General features: G+C 47.5%; 1 protein-coding gene across 1 annotated transcript in view; it reads left to right on the top strand.

Annotated features, from left to right (window-relative positions):
* Positions 1–22,864, top strand: part of LOC138246476 (IgGFc-binding protein-like) — a 372,467-nt gene that overhangs the window by 95,269 nt on the left and 254,334 nt on the right. The window contains exons 13-14 of the mRNA XM_069201113.1: positions 652–1,225; positions 17,669–18,267. Coding sequence (XP_069057214.1) covers positions 652–1,225; positions 17,669–18,267 — 1,173 coding nt within the window. The remainder of the gene's footprint in view (positions 1–651; positions 1,226–17,668; positions 18,268–22,864) is intronic.

Below are 22,864 nucleotides of genomic sequence, written 5' to 3'. Positions count from 1 at the left end.
TGTAGTTCACAGGATGAACCAACCAGCACTATTCTTTATTTAGCTTCCAATGACTACAGCTTAATGAAGTAAGCATTTGTGGCCTCTTCCTTGATATAAATCCGTTTGGAAAAAAAACTGCCCTCTACAGGGCAAAAGAAAGACTGTAAACCACAATCAGTAATATTAGCAGTCCACAGTAAAAAACAAACACAGCCTTTTCCTTTGCCAGTCTTGTAACAAACCCCTCTAATATTCAGAAAAAACATCACTGCCCTGATCTATAATATTCACCCATTATTAACCAGCGCAGTGTACATCAGGGACCAAACACTGATAGCATACCCTCCCTAAGTTCTACAAGCACAATGATATCTATTATAGTTTGCAGAACAAGCCAAACTATACCCCTGCTTTACCAAACCCTACTTCACTGGGCATACACTTACTGATTGGAAGGGATTATCCCACCCACGTGAAACTCAGCATTTAATAACAGATCAGTAGTTGCAACCCATCTATAGATCACACATTGCGCTAGTTCAAATAGTGGAATAATGTGAAGTCTTCATCAGTGACAATAAAAGATATATTGACTATGAAAAATTTTAGGAAGGTAACAGGGACTCTGAGTTTAACTGCAACTAAAAGCTCTTATTTTTTCTCGGAAAGGTGAATGGTATCAAATCGGGACTGCCAATAACCCTAGCTGGAGGACAGATACACATCTACAATGGTGGTGGTTATGCAGTAGTGGAGCTTAAATATGGCCTAAAAGTCTACTTTGACTGGGAAGGCTACTTGAGGGTTGATTTAAAAAGCAGCTACACTGGGAGAGTTTGTGGCCTGTGCGGGAACAACAACAAAGACCCCAACGATGACTTTGTCACTCCAGAGGGGACAGAGGCCGCGAGCACTGAAGAGTTTGTAAAAAGCTGGCAGGTGGAGGATGGCGATCTGTCCTGCTGGCATGACTGCATTGGTCCATGCAAGGACTGCCCACCGAATCTCTTGGAGACCTATAAGTCGGAATCCTTCTGCGGATTGATAGCCAAAGCAACAGATGGGCCCTTCATCCAGTGTCACGCTAAGATTGACCCACAGAGCTACTTGGACAACTGCATATATGATGTTTGCCTGAATAATGGGGCCAAACAAGCAGCCTGTCAGAGCCTGAAGGTGTATGCAGACACATGCCAGAAAGCTGGTGTCGCAATTGCTGATTGGAGGAAAGCAGCGCAATGTCGTAAGTATACCACCACCTATGAAAGACACTCTCTAATGATTGAATAAATCTTTAAAACATGCTATTCAATTACTGTATAATCTTTATTTCTCTCAAGTTTTGAGAAATCGTGAGTAAAATAGAGTAGACAATTTACTGTCTGAAGTGTATCCTTTGTTTGTCCATGATTTTCTTTTTCTGACTATGTGGCACTATGAGACCACCAATAAATTGGTTTTAACACAAGGAGTCTATTGTAAGGTAAAATAGCTCAGGAATGTATGCTGATGGTCTTCACAGAATGAAATCGTACATCTTGTGGAAGGTGTCACACCAGATTTGGCTTTTCTCCCTAGGAGTAGAAATGTCTTTGGAGAGTAGGTAATCTATCGTTCTTCGCAAGGTGTCTTCATAATAGGTCACATAACAGAATGACCAGCAATGCCCATGTGGAGAGAAAGTGCTCAAGCACAACTACTGGGCACAGAATGTGGTTTCTCTGAATCCAACTAGTGGATTCTTGGCAGTGTTTGAGGTTAAGCGCTGTTGTTTGGGATCCAACTGGAATACCAAGTTACTCCTTTTGTCCAGCTGACCCTCAAGGTGTAGCAGTGGGGGGAAAACAGTTACTCTAAGGGGGAGGAGTAGGTTTGGAACTCTTCTGATTCAGGACAATGACTATCAAAAACAAAAGATGCTAGACAGAATGTTATGACTGCATCAAGTGTACTATGAGCTGTCTGAACTTGACCCTAGTTTCTCAGTGACTCGCACCAGCTTTGGCTCAAGCCAGTGTTTTAAACTCCATGAAACTCGACATTAAAAAAATGAATTGGGACTCCCATCATAGAGTAACAAGGAGGTTTCTGCTTCTCGAATAGGGATTCGTTCCTGAGTCAAAGTTTCAGGCTCCACTTAGTGAGGATCAGACGAGCAATGACCGATGGCACTGAACTCTGTTCACAGGGGAACCAGTTACAGCTTCTACTGCTCTCCAGTGTCACAGCTCAGGCATGGAGCTGCAGGTGCTGGAAATTGATTAAGCACCAACAATAGGTTTGTATTGGGTGGAAATATTAGGTTCCCATATCCCATAAATTGGTAGCCTAGTCAAACATATAAGATGATGGTGTAACAAAAGCAACCTAAAGCAACCATTGGCCGACTTGAGGCTGGGGAAGTGAGATTCAGTATCAGGAAACCGCAGGCAATAAAGAGATTGCCCAATGGTTCTATTTCTGGGATTCCAAGCTCTGAAATGGGACAATCACCAAAACCGTGGAAGGCAAAGGAAAATAACCAGTGTCCGTCTGATGCATGAAAACTGGCGATGAGAGGTTCCATAAATGTTGAAATGGTGCTAATACCTCAGGCTCATACAGGCTCAGTACACTAGCTTTCATGTAGGGGTCTTGTGCATGTCACAACCTTCTTGTAAAGTGCACGTCTTCGATTCGGTCATGGCCATGAGGGCTGCAATTTCCTCACACCTCCTGTGGAGGTAATTTTATTGAGACAACCTGGGTTTCCTCTTTTGAGACTAGCACTTTTTTTTTTAAATCCAACTAAATTTTAGTTAATTGTTCCGTAATTAATTGCAAATTCCACAATAATTTACCACAGATGCACCTCTCAGCTCACTGTACAGAGTTTCTCCAGCAGTCCCAACCATAATATTGAGTTGGTCCTGAGGGCTGTTTAATTCAGATCAGAGGGCCTTGACTCTTAGCTAAGGTTAATTAGAGGTTGTGCCATGTTCATAATATATATCTGTGACCAATCTGCACTGCAAACATGTTCCCATAAAAGAGAAATGAAGGAAACCACTAAAGGGTCAAAGGAGTGTATATGACTGAGAGACCGACCATACATTCCAAGTGAGGTATTTGATATTATCAGACACAGGACAACAGCTAGAGGGGGACAGACATCTCAAGGACCTGGTCAGTGCATTGCTCTGCCTCCCGTGGCTACACTCTTTAAGTAGAGACCTTTCCCTTTCCCTGGCTCCTCTGAACTCCTGACCCCTGTAAGGAGTTCGAGGCCCTCCTCCGACCACAGGCTTCTGCCTGCGCCTCATCCCTGGTGTCTAGTGGGAGAGCTCTGCTCTCCTACTAGGCTACCTTCTGCCTCTCTCCTCCTTTTCTCTGCTCTGCTTTGATCTCTGCTCCACTACTGTCCCTTAGTGCTCCATTTCATAGTTTATCTCTCACTCCGCTCTCTCTCTCACACTTTCGCTCCCCCCTCTCTCTTTCCCCTGCCGCTGCTGCCCCCGCAGCCCCACCCCCTCTTTAGGATCTGCCCCCTTTTTGTGCCATTTTTTGTCCCCTTACCATCTCCCAGCTGTCCTCTCCTCCCCCCACCTCCCTATATAATGGCGGGTGCTGCGTGGCTGCGCAGCAGCCACGCGCAGCAGGTGTGCCACTGACGCGCCAAAGGCAAGCCCGTCTGTGCCCGTCCATGCTTGGACCGCAGCCAGTGCCAGAATCCCTGGCTCCCACCCTCCCACCGCCACCACGCACGTCTTCACTACAAAGCCGCCACCCTCCGCGCCCTCAACACCAGCAGCTCTCCCGCCTGCCTTCAAGCCTCCTCGCAGACCACCCGTGGACCCTTCTCCTACCGGAACTGCACCTTCGCCAGCCTCCATGCCAACGACCCACCCAGCAAGGCAGGACGCAACCATCTCAGATGTCTCCTCCTCAACACCAGCTCCATCCACAAGCCTAAGTAGAGCTATGGAATTTACTTGACTCAGCCTCCCCAGACGTCGCCTTTTTGACAGAGACCTGAATGAACCCCTCCTCAATGCCTGACACCGCCATAGCCGTCCCGGATGGCTACAAGATCACCCGCAGGGACCGCTCCAAAAAACTGGGTGGAGGCATCGCCATCATCCACAAGAACACCCTCAGGATCACGACCAACACCGAAGACACCCTCAGCACCGCCAAACTCCTGCACTTCCAAATCCACACTGACACAAACACCACCCTCCGAGTGCCCCTCGTCTACAGGCCCCCCGGCCCACGACAGCAGTTCAGCTCGTTCTCTCACATCCACCAACTACATACTCCTCGGAGACTTAAACTTCCACCTCGAGAACACCAACGACAACAACACCGCCACCCTGCTCGACAACCTCTCCAACCTCGGCCTCACACAGCTCATCACAAAACCAACCCACTCCGCATGAGACAACCTCAACTCTATTTTCTCTGCCAGCAATCACAACTCTTTCAGCCACAACACCGAACTCCACTGGACAGACCACCACTTCTCCTTCAAGAAACCCACAACACACCACCACCCACAACAGATCTCCCACCGCAGTTGGAACAAGGTCACCGAAGACCAACTCATGGCAACCCTCTCACAGAACCCACTCATCGATACCACCGACACTGATGCAGCTGCCCGCAACTTCAGGCAATGGGTCAACACCTGTGCCAATACTCTCGCCCCTAACAAGAATCCCTCCAATAGATCCACATACAGAAAGGCCTTCTGGTTTACTGCCGACCACCACGAATCTAAGCAAAGCTGCCAAAGACTCGAAAGAAAGTGGCGCCAAGATCAGACTCTGGACAACCACACAGCCTTCAAAAATGCCGTCCGTAGACACCACCAACTCATCTGAGCCGCCAAAAGATCTGCCTTCAAAGACCGAAGCAACAACAACGCACACAGCCACAAGGAGCTCTTCAACGTCGTGAAGGAACTCTCCAACCCCAGCTCCAACGACATCCCACCACCTCAAGACCTCTGTGACTCCCTAGCCTCCTACTTCAACCACAAGATTGCAGCCATCCACGACAACTTCAGCACCCAGACCCCCCCTGGCAACCACCAACACCACAGATTCACCTCCAACCAACCTCCTGCTCTCCTGGACCCCCGTCAACGACAACAACACCATCGAAATCATGAACACCATCCACTCCGGCTCTCCATCTGACCCCTGCCCTCTCCACATCCTCAACAAAGCAAGCTCCGTCATCGCACCCCAACTACGGAAGATCATCAACAGCTCCTTTGAGTCCGCCACCTTCCTGGAGAGATGGAAACACGCCGAGATCAACGCCCTCCCCAAAAAACCCAAGGCGGACCCAACGGACCTCAAGAACTTCGGGCCTATCTACCTGCTCCCCTTCCCGGCAAAAGTCATCGAGAAGGCCGTCAACAGACAACTAACCGGCTTCCTAGAGGAGAACCGCACTCTGGACCCTTCCCAATCCGGATTTCGCAGCTACCACAGCAGCGAAACCACCCTCATCGCTGCCACCGATGACATCAGAACGATGCAGCACAGCGGCAAAACCGCGGCCCTCATCCTCCTTGACCTCTCGGCCGCGTTCAACACCATCTGCCACCACACCCTACGTGCACGCCTCAGCAATGCTGGAATCTGCGACAGAGCCCTGGACTGGGTCACCTCATTTCTCACTGGCAGAACCCAGAGAGTCCACCTCCCCCATTCCACTCGGAGGCCACCAAAATCATCCGCGGCATACCCCAGGGTTCGTCCCTCAGCCCGACCCTCTTCAAAGTCTACATGGCCCTGCTCACTAACATCGCCCGATCCCACAACCTCAACACCATCTCATATGCCGACGACACCCAGCTGATCCTCTCCCTCACCAAGGACTCCGCCAAGACCTACCTCCACGAAGGAATGAAGGCCATCGCTGAATGGATGAAGAGCAGCTGCCTCAGACTCAATTCCAACAAGACGGAAGTCCTCATCTTCGGCTCCACCCCCTCCGCATGGGATGACTCCTAGTGGCCTGCCACTCTCAGAACCGCTCCGACTCCCATCGACCAAGCACGCAACCTAGGATTCATCCTGGACCACACACTATCCATGACCCATCAAGTCAAAGCCATCTCCTCCTCCTGCTTCAACACCCTCTGCATGCTCCTAAAGATCTACAAATGGATACCCACTGAAACCAGAAGAACAGTCACCCAAGCCCTCGTAAGCAGCAAACTGGACTACGGCAATGCCCTCTATGCAGGAAACACGGGCAAACTCCAGAAGAGGCTGCAACACATCCAGAACGCCTCCACACGCCTCATCCTGGACATCCCCGCCACTGCCACATCACAGACCACCTGAAAAACCTGCGCTGGCTCCCAGTCAACAAGAGAATCACGTTCAAACTCCTCACCCATGCTCACAAAGCACTGCACAACACCGGACCAGAATACCTCAAAAGACAACTCTCCTTCTACACCCCGACCCGGCATCTCCGCTCTGCCGACCTCGCCCTTGTAACCATCCCACGCATCTGTAGAACTACAACCAGCGGTAGATCATTCTCTCACCTCGCCGCCAAAACGTGGAACACTCTTCCCACCCACCTGGGCCAGACCAAAGACCTCTTTACCTTCAGGAAACTTCTCAAGACCTGGCTGTTCGGGCAGTAGCAGCACATCTCTCCCCCACGTTTTCCCCCCCTCCCATCCTCAGCGCCTTGAGACCCTCACGGGTGAGTAGTGCACTTCCCTGATTGATTGTTTGATTGAAGTAGGAACAAGACATCACCAGGTGGGCCCAGGGGTAGAGGTGCTGATATTTTGGTGAATCTAACTTTTGAATGTCTTCCAAATTTCATAGCATAACATAAGTTTATTACTCCTAGAACATATTTCTCGCTCTATGCTTCTTTGAAACTGGGTTACTCCCAAAATTTAGAAACCCAAGGCATTTCCGGCTTTAGAAACTTACACAAAATATTCAAATACACAATTGTGGTGGTAAAAAGAACATAAATACTTGACCTACCCTAATCAGTTGCAAATACATGTGATCTCTTCACTACCCCAAAATTATTAAACGTTGGGAAATTATCACCACCAACTGTATTACATCAACACTCTTGTTAGCTTCTATCTAGAAAACCACAAATCGAAGGATAGGTCAGGTAGGGATTATACAACCTAAGCCCTGATCTCTTTGATAGTCACTTTTATATTGCTTGGGGACTTTCATCACATAAATGAAATCATTTAAAGATAAAATACTGTCTCCTGCCACCATTTCTGCCATAGAGCCTGTAGGAAGTTGGCTCTGTATATACTATCTCAAAGTGAGAGATAGTGTGCACAGAGTCCAAGGGTTCCCCTTAGAGGTTGATAGTGGCAAAGTTAGATAATACTAATGCTCTATTTTGTGGTAGTGTGGTCGAGCAGTAGGCTTATCACAGGGTAGTGTTAAGCATTTGTTGTACACACACAGGCAATAAATGAGGAGCACGCACTCAAAGACTTAATTCCAGGCCAATAGTTTTTATATAGAAAAATATATTTTCTTAATTTATTTTAGAATCACAAGATTCAAGGTTTGAGGTGAGTACATAAAATGCAAGGTACTTCATACAGGTAAGTATAGAACTTTGATTTAAAACAGTAGTACACACAGTTTTGGTTAAAATGGCAATAAGCTATTTTAAAAGTGGACACTGCAAAAATCAACAGTTCCTGGGGGAGGTAAGTTTTGTTAAGTTTCTCATGTACGTAAAGCACTTACACAGACAGTCTCCTGGGCATAGGCAGCCCACTGTTGGGGGTTCAAGGCAACCCCAAAGCCACCGCACCAGCAACACAGGGCCAGTCAGGTGCAGAGGTCAAAGGATGGCCCAAAACACATAGGCACCTATGAAGAACAGGGGTGCTCTGGTCCTAGTCTGCTTACCGGTAAGTACCTGCGTCCTGGGGGAGCAGACCAGGGGGGTTTTGTAGAGCACTGGGGGACACACACACAAGCCCACAAAACACACCCTCAGCGGCACAGGGGCGGCCTGGTGCAATAGGCAACATAGGCGTCAGGTTTGCTATTGAAAGCCATGGAGGGACACAGGGGTCACTTAGGCAATGCAGGCAGGGCACAGGGGGCTTCTCGGGCCAGCCACCGACTGGGCTAGGATGAGGGCTGCCTGCTGGTTCCTCACGGTCCTGGGGCTGCGGGTGCAGTGCTTGGTACAGGCGTCAGATTCCTTGTTACCAGGCAGTCGCGGTCAGGGGGAGCCTCTGGATCCTCTCTGCAGGTGTCGCTGTGGGTGGTGCAGGGGGGTCGACTCAGGGTACCCACATCGTCGTAGTCGCCTGGGAGTCCTCTCTGCAGTGTTGGTTCTCCTGAACTCGAGCCGGGACGTCGGATGCAGTGTGTGAAGATTTCAGTGTGGCCATTATGGAATTGTGGAGTTCGTAATTGACAGACTACTAGACCATATACTCTTTATGGCTACCCTGCACTTACAACACCTAAGGTATTGCTTAGACACTGTAGGGGCATAGTGTTCAAGCAGCTATGCCCTCACCTGTGGTATAGTGCACCCTTTCTTAGGGCTGTAAGGCCTGCTAGAGGGGGGACTTACCTATGCCACGGGCAGTGAGAGGTGGGCATGGCACCCTGAGGGAAGTGGCATGTCGACTTAGTCATTTTCTCCCCACCAGCACACACAAGCTGTGAGGCAGTGTGCATGTGCTCAGTGGGGGGTCCCCAGGGTGACATAATACATGCTGCAGCCCTTAGAGATCTTCCCTGGCCACAGGGCCCTTGGTACCAGGTGTACCATTTACAAGGGACTTATCTGTGTGCCCGGGCTGGGCCAATTGTGGGAACAAAGGTACAGTTTAGGAAAAGAACAGTGCTGCTGGTGCCTGGTTAGCAGGGTCCCACCACACTTTCAATCATAACTGGCATCAACAAAAGGCAAAAGGTTAGGGGGTAACCATGCCAAGGAAGGCATTTCCTTACAGAGCCCGATCAATATGGCAATCACAGTGAAATGGTAGGCAGGCAAAGTTTATTGTATAAATAATATTAAAAATTAATACAATATAATAAAACAACAAAACAGTTCCAGTAAAATATAAGAAATATTAGAATAATTCATCACACTTTCCATAAACCCTATCCTCTAATGCTCGAAACGGACGCCCAGTATCAGTTATTTACATTCTACCTTCATATGTAGCTCTACGAGTAATATAAATTGAGTTACACACCCAATTAATTTATTTAAGGACCTGGAAAAGCAAAACTGCATAGCATCTTTAAGTGTCTTTGTACCTGCTTGTTGAAAGTGTGGTTTCGAAAGTGTGCCACTTGTACAGAAGGGCATAAACAAAGGATATGTTCTGTTGGTTCAGAAGCTACGTTATGCAAAGGACATTGGGCCAGATGTATCAAAGGGTTTTTCCCATTCTGTGTCAATGGGAAAATGTGTTCGTACATATGGCCCATTGTCTGTTATCACCACTCTTCTACCAAGTCCCTTCAAACTGCAATAGTGGAATAACACACGATAAACCCTCTGCTAATTGGGATTCATAGCAATAGCTGGAATGAAGTGTAACTGCATGCTTCCCTGTTGATAAGCATAAATACTCAGACCACCAAGACTTTTCTGGGAACATCTGATAATTACTACTTCCCCATATACTACTGGTACACCTGAAAAGGTGTAATGTCACAGTAGATCATGCTCAATGCTGTTGGAAAGATGGACTGAGCCAAAATAATAATAACCCGAACCCAACTGCATAGTTGAACTGTATGACTAATGTGTGCTAAGCTTTATCACTAAAGAGTGCCATCAATAGGCTTTCAAACAAGCCTTTTTGAACCATGGGATATACAAATCTTATAATAAGGTGACACACTGTTATGATATTGCACCTACAGTGCTCAATATGACTCCCACATTGAGTCAAAGGTTAGGCAAAATTGGTGCCTAATAGCAACAGAATTTCGAATTGGACAGAACCAATCCAGTCATCATTTTCTGATAGCTTCTTGCACCACAATCCAAAAATATTGGTATTCCAGGTTAATATACTGACCCGTAATTGAATGTTCTGTATTAGCATATGGTAGTGCTGGTGGAATAGCAGTAAGTATAACAATGTTTATACCATGATTTTGAAAATACCCATGTGTTAACATAATCTACATTCACCCTGGGACCATCTTTTGAAGTCATCTTACCACTGCAGACAGAAGCACCAAAAACTCATGGGTCAGACGTCAGGCAGGTTATCAATAATATGAAAACCCAAACACTGAAAATGTGTTATTGTCGTTGTCAACTATGTTTGCGGCCAATATAGAGCATCTGATGTTTAAAGACTAACGTAATACCTATCTCTATGTTCATATGATTTCACAAGGGCTCAGGAAGTTAGTGAAATAGTTCAATTCTGAGCAATCCAGAATAAGGGCCTTATTTAGAGTTTGGTGGATGCAATACCCCATAACAACATGGAGGACATTCCGTCCTTTGTATTACACGTGCCATAGGCTACAATGCAATTCTAATAAGGCAGACGGGACATCTGCCACGTTTGTGATGGAATATCCCATCTGCCCCCTCTGAATAAGGCCCTAGGTTTTCAGTTTGTTGGCATACAATTAGGAGCGTTAAGCGGGCTGCCTAAAAGTAAACCTTTTTAAAGTTGTGGGCACCTTTATCCTGTTAAACAGTTCAAGAAACAGTGAAACAGAACAAGCTGATGCAAGAGCTTTATTTCAAGCCACGATCAAGGAGTATTTGTGCAATGGGTTGTTTACTTAATTACATTTTTTCAAATGGAGTTATACAAAATGCCTCTATAGCCTTGATATATGTCATATTGAAGCCAAACGCTGCCATCATGTTCCAAAGGAGGCCCACCTCCACACAGTGAAAGGTCTTTAGCGACAAGAATAAGGCCTCTTCCTAGGCTGTAATGTCCAGAATGTACATTAAGCTGTGTGTCTTCATTAAAATGATCCCAAACGGGAACAACACAGTGCTGACTATGAATTATTATGCTTAGAGTACCCTCAGCGAGTCACTGAGCTCAACCATTAGAATAAAATGTGTAACTAAAATCCACTAACTATAGTTTATGATATGATCTTCTTAACGCCTGCTCTTACCCACAATAGAGCACTCTACCCCTCTTACGGCTATCAGAGGGCGTGGTTTGTTGGAAAAAAAACACACTAGCATGGATGATAACTCTAGTGTGATGGTTTAAAAGCTTAAGTGGAAGGCCACTGGCTAGCTCTGAGAATATTAAAACATAATCCTCAGATTTCTTTTACTGGAAGTCAAAATTTAGACACATTTCTCACCTGTCCGCTGTGCCATCTCTCTGCATTTTTCAGCTGATGGCCCCTAGTGTAGAGAGCCACTTCGGCTCTCTTCTATTTTGTTTGCCCCGCTCCGTGACGTGGTACGCTGTCCGGATCGAGGGGTATAAAATAAAAGTTGGCGGTCCCCTCGTGGTTTTTAGGGGGACACCCTGGTTGAAGCACATTGAGAGGAGTCCGAGTAATTTCTATTGCGGCGCTGTCCCAGGGGTGTACGCATACACCCCCACCCTACAATTGGTGACGAGGCAGTGCCCACGCATTGCCTCCAACGCCTGCCTTGTCTGGCATTCCTGCGGCAGACCCTTGCCGTCGGCGCACGGCCCTTCACCGGTGTATGGCAGGTTCCTGCTCCTAGCCGGTAGTCCGTGGCTCCACGCAGTTCTAGCTCAAGCCAATTCCTGTGATCGAGCGTGCTCTCAGGAGAAGAGCCGAGGCACTCCAACTTTGGTCTGGCCTACGCCGGCAGCAGCGGTCACATCCGCAGTGCTCCAATGGCCCAGCGGCCCCCGGCAACGCCATTTTCATTGCCAGTGCGGCCTCAGCAGCTCGGAGGCCGAGAGTTCTGTTTCTTTCTCTCTTCAGTTTCTCCATCTCATCTCATCGGTGCTGGGGCGGAGGCCCTATCAGGTGGATCCCCGTGTGGACCAGTGCAGAGGAGCACGGCCTGAAAAAAATAAAATAATAATAATAATAATAAATAAATAATAAATAAAGGTAATAAAGACATTTTTGTTCTCGTTAGCACCGAGACCCAAGACAGGGGAATTTGTGTGGGAGCACCGTCCACTCCATATCCAGCCATCATCATAAGGGTTTTCTTCTGGATTTTTTTTTTTCCTCTGGTGTGCCTGTTTCCTCCTTCCACACCCAACCCTCTCAACACGGGGGGCACAGACATTTGCTGTGGACACTTACGATCCCAGCCCACAGGAGAGAGGTCCGAGGGGTGAAAACAGAACTCTACACAGAGAGGAGGTAGGCGTGTCCCCGGTGGGACAATGAGCTCTTTGCCGGACACCGCCCGACCAAAACCCAGCCCACCATCATGGGTCACATTCATCTATCACTGCGCTGCCACCATTCAGCCAGCTGGTGGATCCTGCTACAGCCGTGCTGCAGTTGCACCACTGGCTCGAACGGCTGAAACACTACTTCTGGGCCACCTGAGAGACTGATGGTGCAGTGCAAAGGTCGCTTATGTTACACTTTGGGGGCAATGAGCTGTATGACCTGTTCGAGACGCTGCCAAACACGGGCAATGATAACAACTTTGATGCTGCAGTGGAGGCCCTCAACAGGTATTTCTACCCACAGCGAAATCCTGATTATGAGAAGTTCAAACTGCGAAAGGCCCAGCAAACCGACACCGAGTCGGTGGACATGTTCTATGCGCGCCTGCGCAAGCACCTGCACAGTCATGAATCACTATGACAAGATTAGGGCGCAAATAATCCAGGGATGTCGCTCTACAGTGCTGCGCAAGCTAATTCTACGGCAGCCGGGCATTTCGCTTGAAAACATCCTCATCCTAGCGAGGTCACATGAGCTGTCCAACAGCCGCGCTGAGGACATGGCGGTCGCCCTTGCACGATCATCCATTGCGCCAGGTCCAAACGAAGCCGAATCCTGTGAAGGAAGAACAAGTTGACGCTATCTATCGCCATCAGAACTCGGCCCGGAACAGCTGAGCTGGCCAGAGTGGAGGAAAAGGGATGCAGAAATTGTGGCAGTGATCACTGCATACCTGGCACGTGCCCCACGAGAGGCAAGAGCTGCTCCAAATACAGAAAACCCAACCACTTTGCCAGGGTCTGCCGAGGGAGACAGCTGCGACCCGGCACAACTTCTGCAAGAAGAGCAGTGGTGAAACAGATGAGGCTAGACAAGGAAGCAGGGGCAGCTGCAGCAGGCCCATGTCAATGCGCCACCCCATATGACGATGATGAAGAGGAGGAGATATTCGTTGTCTCATTCGCTGACAGATGAAATCAGAGGCGGGAACCTCCTCCTATCTGCACAATAACAATCAAGGACACGCCGGTATCAGCGCTCATTGACACGGGGGCATCGGTTAATGTCATGGACGTTGACAAATACAACAAGCTATCTCCCCCACCAGAACACAAGCCATGCTGCACCAAAATATATGTATATGACGGTGTAGAACCGCTTCCGTCCAGAGGGGCAATAGAGGTTACCATGGGCAGCGGCCAACACTCTACACGTGCAATGTTCTACGTAGCGGAAGGGAATAAAGGAACGTTTCTAGGGTGTCACACGGCCGAAGACCTGGAGTTAGTATTCTTTGCCCGACAGGTGCATGATTCCCATGCCGAAGCGGTGTTGGAGGAGTTCCCGGAGCTCTTCCGAGGATTGGGAAAGCTCAAAGGAAAGCAATTTCAGCTACACATCGACCCTACTGTACAACCAATTGCACTGCGGCATCCGAGGGTCAGGTGGAACAAGAACTAAGGGGGTCATAGAGAAAGTGACTGGACCAACACTTTGGGTTTCGACTCTGGTCATCGCCCCACAGCCCAAACAGCCCAGAGCTATCCGGCTGTGTGTGGACATGCGCCTCCCCAATAGTGACATCAGAAGGGGGCGCCATATCACACCCAATATGGACGATATAATCGCAGACCTGAATGGGTCTCAGTGGTTCTGGAAGCTATACTTGAACCCGGGATACAATCAGCTGGAGCTAACCCTGGAGAGCTGCAACGTCACCACTTTCTTGATGCACGTGGGGCTGCATCGATACAAACAGCTAAGCTTTGGGGGCTCCTCAGCAGCGGAAATTTTCCAGAATGATATAAGAGAGACACTATCTGGTATGGCTGGTGTCATCAATCTAAGTGATGAACTCTTGATATTTTCAGACACTCTGAAAGAACACCACAAGCACCTGAGAGACAATCTACAGCGGCTGTCAGAGGCAGGACTGACGCTTCACAGGAAGAAGTGTGCATTCTGCTGCAACTTGATAGAGTTTTTTGTCTTCATCTTTTCGAGGGAAGGACTGAAAGTTGACCTGAAGAAAGTGGAAGCCATCATGGAGACGTATTGCGGAAGGTTTATCCCCAACCTGGCCACGGTCGCCGATCCTCTCAGGCGACTCACAAAAGCGAGTACACTGTGGGAGTGGGGCGCTGACGAGGACAAAGCATTCTGGGCTGTGAAAACAGCCCTGCTGGACACGACAGTCATGACTTACTTTCACCCACGGAAAAGAACGGAGGTGGTGGCCAGCCCCATCGTGCTTGGAGCAGTGCTGCTGCAAGATCAAAGTCACCAGCAGTGGACGCTGGCGGCCTATGCCAGCAGAGCTCTCTCAGCCTCTGAGGCCCGGTACACGCAATTTGAGAAAATTGAGAGGGAAGCACTAGACATCAGGTGGGCGTGTCAGTATTTCCACTTATATCTATGCGGGAATGAGTTCACAATAGCTACGGATTACAAGCTGTTGGTGTTCTTCTTCGCCTGCTCCGCCAGGCTGGCTCCTCCAAGGATTGAGAGGTGGGCCGTACTCCTTCAGCCCTATCGCTTTCAAGTGATCTACCATCCAGGAGTCAACAATCCAGCAGATTATCTGTCACGCCATCCTTTGCAGTCACGCTCTGAGGAGGAAGCAGAAGAGGAAGCTGAACAAATGGAATGCCTCATAAGCATGATCGTAGGCATGCCGTGCCCCACGGCTCTCACTGTAGCATCCGGCCAAAACTCTCTCATAGGCCGGGTGAAGGAGGCACTACACCGCCGGTCCTGGAAGCATTTTCTTGATAAAACATCTGTGTCTGACCCCGAGGAACGTTGTGCGATGCAACAGATATGGAAAGTGAGGTTGGAGCTCTCAGTAAGCCCCGAAGGCCTCCTTCTAAGGGGACAACGTTTGGTGATACCCAAGAGCCTGCAGAGCAGAGTGGTGAAACTGGGGCACCAAGGTCATCAAGGAGCCACAAAGACAAAGGCGGGCCCGAGAGGCAAGGTTTGGTTCCCGGGAATGGATGTCAAAGTTTGACGACATGATACATAAATGCCATCCGTGAGCTATCACGGTTCATGATCCTGTCCCTGCTCCAGTTGTGACGAAGTCACCCAGCACTAGACCTTGGTCTTGGATCAGCTTAGACTTCGGCAGTTTTCCAGATGGTTGGCTGACGGCCGTAATGGTTGACTCTTGTACTCGGTTTCCGGTAGTGGAGCTGGTGGTGTCCACGGCATTTGATCATTTACGTCCAGTTCTTGAAAAGACATTGCCCTGCAGTGTCTGCCAGACAAAATACGGACTGACAATGGACCCCCATTCCATGCTCAAGAATTCCATGACAATTTGCGCTCTTTGGCTTTAAGCCGTCCAAGAATCACCCCTCAATGGCCTCAGGCAAACTGGGACATAGAACAATTCATAAGGACATTGAATCGCGCCCGAGGCATTGGTGTGAGTCAGCAAGAGGATGCTGAGCTCTGTCTCCACACCTTCTTGAGGGCCTACCCACAGACTCCGCACAGCTCCACTGGATGTGCCCCAGCAGCATTAATGTTTAGCTCTCCACCCAGAGACTGTATACCGGTGGATTGTTGCTGGCAGCCAGTGGATCTTGATGTGACAAAGACACAGGAAAAGAGAACACAAACGAATGCGAAAGCCAGAGAGAGGTGGAGGGCGAAACATCCCAATTTGCAGGTGGGGGAGACAGTCATCCTGAAGGATCGCCATCCCCGGTTGGAAATTCCGCACCCCCTTCGAACCAGACATCGAAGGTGTGGAGAAAGTCGAAGGGACCATGGTGATCGCAGTGAGAGGGGGACGGAGGGTGACGCGGAATGTCTCATGGTTCCCGAAGGTGACGGCTGGCGAGGATCTTGCTAATGCGGAAAGCGCGGATGAAGAAAGTGAAGAGTTGCAGAAGGAGGATGCCTCGCAATTCGGCTCGCCGCGTGAAAGTTCTGGAAGTGACAGGTTTGGACATGAACTGGATTTAGAGGGGGCCAGCTCCCCCAACCTGTGGCCATCAAGTAGGACTGAACTCCAAGGTGGGCATATTCGGTAACATTACGGCCCACCCGAATCCCAGCCATCGGTTGAAGGACTTCCTGTGCTGATGAAAAAAACACTGATGCATCAAATTATTTCTCTCTCTCTGTCTGCTCTTCTGTTTGTATCTTGGTTTCTGTTGGAGTGTTTTCGTTGCCTGTTGAGGAGTTGATAATGTTATGCTAAAACCTGGGGGGGTGAAGAGAGCCAGTTCGGCTCTCTTCTATTTCATTTGCCCCGCTTGGTGACGCGGTACGGTGTCCGGAGTGAGGGCTATAAAATAAAGGTGGGCGCTCCCCTTGTGGTTTTCAGGGTACGCCCTAGTTGAAGCACATTGAGAGGAGTCAGAGTAATTTCTATTTCAGCGCTGTCCCAGGGGTGTACACAAACACCCCCACCCTACACCTAGCAGTTTCAATCATTAATAGATACATGCTTTTGATTTTGCAGGTTGTGATTCCTTCTCATAGGTGAGGGGGTGCTTAGTCAAAAACCTGTCATTCCTCCTGTATACATCCAGACACCATGAATGAGGGTCAACAGTCTCCAGAACTGCAGGTGTGACTTTTGCCTTCTTGTGCTTTTGTGCTCTTTAAACCTACACAGATCCCAGGACGCTTGGCCTGCCAGATACGTGAGGGCCCCAACAGGGGGTGGAAATATCAATCTCACAGGAAGAGTTTGTTTCTTCAACCCTGGCAAGTCAATAGATCAAGGACACCGGCCCAAGAGTTTAGATTTTTGATTCAAGAATAAGGTATGTTTACAAAGCCTAGAAGTGCCAAAAAGTCGCGGAGTCACAGTTTGGCACGATCTTTAGAGAACTCCATTCAAATGGAACAGAGGTCCACAGAAAAAGTCACATCATCTTTCCAGGAGCAGCAGCCTTCAAAGGCGCGCACCTGGGAAGGTTTTGTAGATAAAAATGGGCGGGAAGATGCATTCTCGGTGAGGCAGAGATCTGCACACCGATTATTTCCTGTTTTGGCTGCAACTGTACTTTTCTAAGTACGTTTGACACAATGTTTTTTAGTCCAACATGATTAATGTTTGTATTGTCTACTCATACTTAGCTATCACACAGTTTATGAGGCTTTAATATATCATACGACCACAAAGAAAATTTTAAAGAAATTCATACACACCTAAACTTCATTTCTCCCTTTAGCGATCTTTGAAATATGCCTTCTTGATATTTGTGTAAGTAAGCCTCATGCCAGAGTTCTTAATTGTCTAAATCCCTAGCATAAAATCATAATTGTTCTTTCTAAATTTCTAGCACTGGAATGTGGCCCAAACAGTCAATATAAGCTTTGTGGAACTGCATGTCCAAATACGTGTGAGGATGACACCGCTTCTACCACATGTATGGATCCCTGTGTTGAAAGTTGTGAATGCAAAGAGGGCTTTGTGCTGAACGTGGGCAAATGTGTCCCGAAAAACACTTGTGGGTGTACATACAAAGGACTCCCCTACATCCAGAACCAGGTCTTCTGGGAAGACGACAAGTGCGAGAGGCTCTGCACCTGTAACCCCAACACTAAGCAAGTAGAGTGTCGAGCCGCTCAATGCAAGGTTTCGGAGAAGTGTGGAATAGTAAACGGCGTGAGTGGCTGCTATCCAGTTGGCTATGGCACATGTTCGTCAATTGGAGAACCACATTATAACACCTTAGATGGGGTAAGGTTTGTGTACCAAGGTGACTGTGTTTACCAGTTTTCTGCACTGTGCAACAAGACTGTGGATCTGGTCGACTTCCAAGTGAATGTACAGAATGAACACCGGGGCAGCAAGCCTGTGACATTGATCAGGACTGTTGAATTTACCATTTATGGACTGGCAACCATAATAAGCAGACAGTTCCCTGGAACAGTGATGGTAAGTTATCTTGCACCCTCTTATGTCCATTGGTCAATTGTAAATTTCTCATGCATGATGGTGATGTCCCAGTTGTGCACCGCAACCCTTCCAGGGGAATAAGAATCTTTAATATTTAAGGTTTGAATATATTTTTATTAACCTTTTGGCATCTTGTTCAAGCTTCTGCAAAGCATCATAAGTAGGCATAGGCATTACAACTGCGAACAACGAGATATTCCCTTATAACTCCCTTCTCCCACCCTCATGTCATCTGCTCTGGTCATTCCATTCTCAGTCCCTGCACAAAGTGGCAACAGCCTTTTTAATAATAAATTAGGGCCCATATTTATATTTTTTTAGCGCCGCATTTGCGTCATTTTGTTACGCAAAATCGGCGCAAACTTACAAAATACAATTGTATTTTGGAAGTCTGCTACACTTTTGCATCAAAAAATGACACAAATGCGTCACTAAAAAAGAATAAATATGGGCCCAGGTCTCTTAGATTTCATTGTCTGCCATACTGGGATTCAGTCGGTCTCTGTGATGTTGGCAGACTGCAGGGTAGTAGTCCTGGAGCTTGGAGGAACCAAGCAGAATCAGTGCCAAAAGGTGTTTCGGGCACGACAGCTCCCTATAATCCCTACTGAAGTAGTTTAAGAGGTGCCCCTATTACTTAATGAAAGTTTTCTCCTCCCCTCGTGCAGGTTTTAGCAGCTTCTCCATGCTAAGGATATACCACAGGTGTTCAATCCACTTACGTTCAGAGGGTTGGCTCTTCCCAAAGACTTGATGATATGTTTTACCTCCATCTGGAGGTAGGATATCAGTTTACCCAGAAAACCAAACAATGGGTAAGCCACTGGCATTAGACTACCCAACAGAATCACTTCAGCTCACCGAGCAAGATCAGAGCCTGTGATGTGTTCTACTGTAGAGAGGATTGCGGTACAGAAGATTTTGGGGGTTATTCTAACTTTGGAGGAGTGTTAATCCGTCCCAAAAGTGACGGTAAAGTGACGGATATACCACCAGCCGTATTACGAGTTCCATAGGATATAATGGACTCGTAATACGGCTGGTGGTAAATCCGTCACTTTTCCGTCACTTTTGGGAGGGATTAACACCTCCTCCAAAGTTAGAATAACCCCCTTTGTGTCTTGGGGCAGGACCTGAGTATATGTCTTATGGATTCGGCCTCCCCATATTCTCTCCAGCAGTGTGACCTCTTTTCATTTTAGCTAGACAGGTCGGAGTGTAATGCCACCAGTACAGTATCTTGAGGATAGTTTCCTGTCCTCCTAAGTGTGATGCATAGTTGATTACCTCAGTCAGAATTTGCCCACTGTTTACGGTCAAGTGCAATACCTGATTCCCTCTCCCATGCTGGCTGATAGGAGTGTTTAGAGGGGTGTTGCATAGTATGAAGCACATTGTAGATATTGGAAATTGCATGTTTATAGTCTGTGTTAAAGAGGGGAGGGTGTCAAAAGGTGTGAGGGTTCTCGTATCTCCTTGCTTGATTCCACATAGCAATATCTCTGAGTCTCTGGGAGGTGGAACTCTTCCTTCAAAGCAAATGTTTGAACGATTTGAGAGAACCTTGCATGTGTATGTCCTGTAGCGTTTTACACCCTCTCTCCAACCACTTGTCACAAGGGGTTCTGGTCAGACCAGGAGTGAATCTGTGATTGCCCCAAAAGGGTGTGAGGGGGAGGGAACAATTGTGAGGCTCCACCTGACTCTCACCCAGTCCCAGATGTATCTCTCATCACGCCCTAGTGATGGGTGGTACATAGAGTGTTTTCTTTCTCTTGCACCTAGGACGCCAGGGAATTTCCCATCAGGGTCTCACCGCCATTGTGTTGTCAATCATGCACCAACCTTAAAGCATTTCTCTTCTTGTCCAGTGGATGAGGTAACGTAGGTGGGCTAATACATAATAGTTGGTCAAATTGGTAATCCTCAGTAACTTGGATATAGCTGTTAATTATTTTTTTCCAAGCAGCCAGTAGAGGGTCGCCCTCTCTGAGGGGTTTAGTTTGGGTAACTGAGCTTCCACAAGGTATGTCGATCGCTCCTGGGTGTCAGTGCGTTAGTGTATAGCTTGGTGTAATAAATATGGAAGGATGCTACCTTTCCCCCATAATCAGAGCATATGATATCCTGCTGAATTTCTGATATAAACGTTCTGGTCCTGTGAGTCTGCAGGAGATTTCACCACCATTGACTAAGTGCTTTGGTCGTCAAATTTATTGTCAAGTTGTGCAAGAATATATGCAGATTTGTTGGTTATGGGGGCCCGTAGTTCTCCCTGAGCTGCCAAGACTTTTTGCCTTGTTTTAGGGGACTGTGTGCTCTTGTGTTCCAACTCGAGGTCTGTGCCCAGTTTGAGGTGCAGCGCTTTGCGGAGTTTACGGAGTCAAGAGGCCTACACTATAAACAAAACTCAGAGGACTGCCTTCCGGGTGTCCAAGAGGGTGGTCCCACTGACTTCCCCAGTAATGTTAGGGAGGAGATAGTCTTTTTTAATACCCTTCCTGACATTCACTATTGTCACCGGGACCCCCAGGGGTTATCTCGGAGCCTACAGGTACCCTCAGTTTTGGGTCTCGTAGAGCGTATAACTGTCAGTTTGCAGGCTTGGCCATGATCAGAAAGTGCAAGAGGGTGTTAGGTGGAGTCTGGCAAGGCTGAAAGAAGGCATTTGACCAGAAGTATATAGCTGAGTCTATATTACTGCAAAAACAAGCTGTGCTCAAATGAATAAAATCAAATAAATGAAAACAGAGCATATTATCTGTATGAAAGGGCACAGGCTGCAAGCTGAAGCTAAGCCAAATCCTGCCCCCAGTCTAGATGCTAAACTGGATCCACAAGAACGGCAGGGACACACACTCACTCACACCCATGTATTCACACTCATGCGTTAACACATACATCTATTCACAACACCCACTCCCAAATATTCATACATACACAGACGCATGCACCAAGCATTAAAAAAAACACATCTGTGCAGCTCTGCCTCAGAGGTCCCAGGAGGGTTGGGACTACTGCCTCCCCTCATTAGCTGGGGGAGGCAGCAGTCCTTATCTCATCAAAAACTGGGATGGGTTGAGTTAGAGTTGCAAACTCAAGCCCACCCCATCCCACCCTGTGACAAGGTGTAAGTGATTGACACATGGCCCTGCATTTTTAGTGCTTAAATCTGAACAACCCAGGTCCAAGGCAACCAGTAATGCTCCCTCTCAACACAAGGGGAAGGGTCCCAAAGTGATTTGCCAGACTGACAGGTCACACATACAGGAACTGTGACATCTTCAGCCTAGTAAAATTCAGCTCAGGCAGCCAGGAGCCTGTATATTTAGTTCATGACTTGCTCCTGGCTGCCTGAACTGTACACAAAGTGTGTCTGTCTATTCTCAGCCTGACAGACACTCTTTTTGTTGGGCACAAATGTGAGGGGACATGGCTGTGCAATGGGCTCCTCACCCACTGTACTCCTGGTACGTCTGCTCTGAGTGCTAATAATAACTACCCACTGTTCCTGTCTTCTTTATTCCCATCCCTCTTTCCTCTCATCTCATTCTCCTTTCACTTTTCCCTCCCTATCAACTTCAGATTTCCGTTTTCCACCTCACTAACTCGTTCTTAACTTCTTCCTCTCTCAGTCCGTTTTACCCTCTTTTTCATTTTGTTTCTCCTTCCTTCAGCCACCACTTCTCTTTTATCCTCTGCATCTTCACTTCTCTCTTCCCAAACTTCTTTAATCTCACAAGCCTTGCAATTTCTTTCCTTCCTTTGTCTTTGAAAGCTATAACTTGTCTCCTATGCTCTTTCTCACCCCATCTTTGTCTCTGTCCTCAGTCCTAGTCTTTCAGAGTTCCTTATTTCTCCAAACTCTGTCTTTCTCCTCACTGGCTCCATTTGTTTGTTATCTCCTTTCTCACACTCTCCTTTATCTTCCTCCCTTAGTTCCTTCCCATCTTTGACATTTACCCACTTTGCTACAGTGCACTCCTCCTTTTACTTCCTCCCTCATTCTCACCTCCCTTTTTCTTTCGGCTTTCTACGTCTTCTTCATAGCTTGTCTTATTTCACGCCTCCTTCTCCATTTCTACCCACATTTTCTCTGCACATAAATCTCTTCTTTCCTACACTGTCCATAGCAATCGTACACAACCCCTACCCTGGGGAAAGAGAATACATAAGCTATGTTTAATGCACTACCAAAATAAGAGGAGACGGTATAGTACCCCAGTGTACCACAAAACACAAATGATAAAAGAGAAGAGTTTAATCACGTAGTACCTAAACAGAACCAGGAGACAACTGTTGCCCTGTTTTGAACCCTTATATTCCATGAGAACTTAGAACTCATGCACATCACACTTTAAACAAAGGATGACTGCAAAACTGTTAAACCCAAAAGAACAACATAGATTTAAAATGAAAATAAATATTAAAAGAAACTTAACTTCTACACAATAATTCTTAAAAACTTACCATACACCAAAATCAGTAAAAATAAATATAACAATGCATACCATGGTTTATTAATGAAACCTAGCTGGTTTCCTGATAATTTTTCTTGGATGAGTAGGATGGTCTA

This window comes from Pleurodeles waltl, chromosome 7, assembly GCF_031143425.1.
Source record: "Pleurodeles waltl isolate 20211129_DDA chromosome 7, aPleWal1.hap1.20221129, whole genome shotgun sequence".
NCBI classification, from domain to species: Eukaryota; Metazoa; Chordata; class Amphibia; order Caudata; family Salamandridae; genus Pleurodeles; species Pleurodeles waltl.
This window is presented reverse-complemented; position numbering and strand designations above follow the sequence as displayed.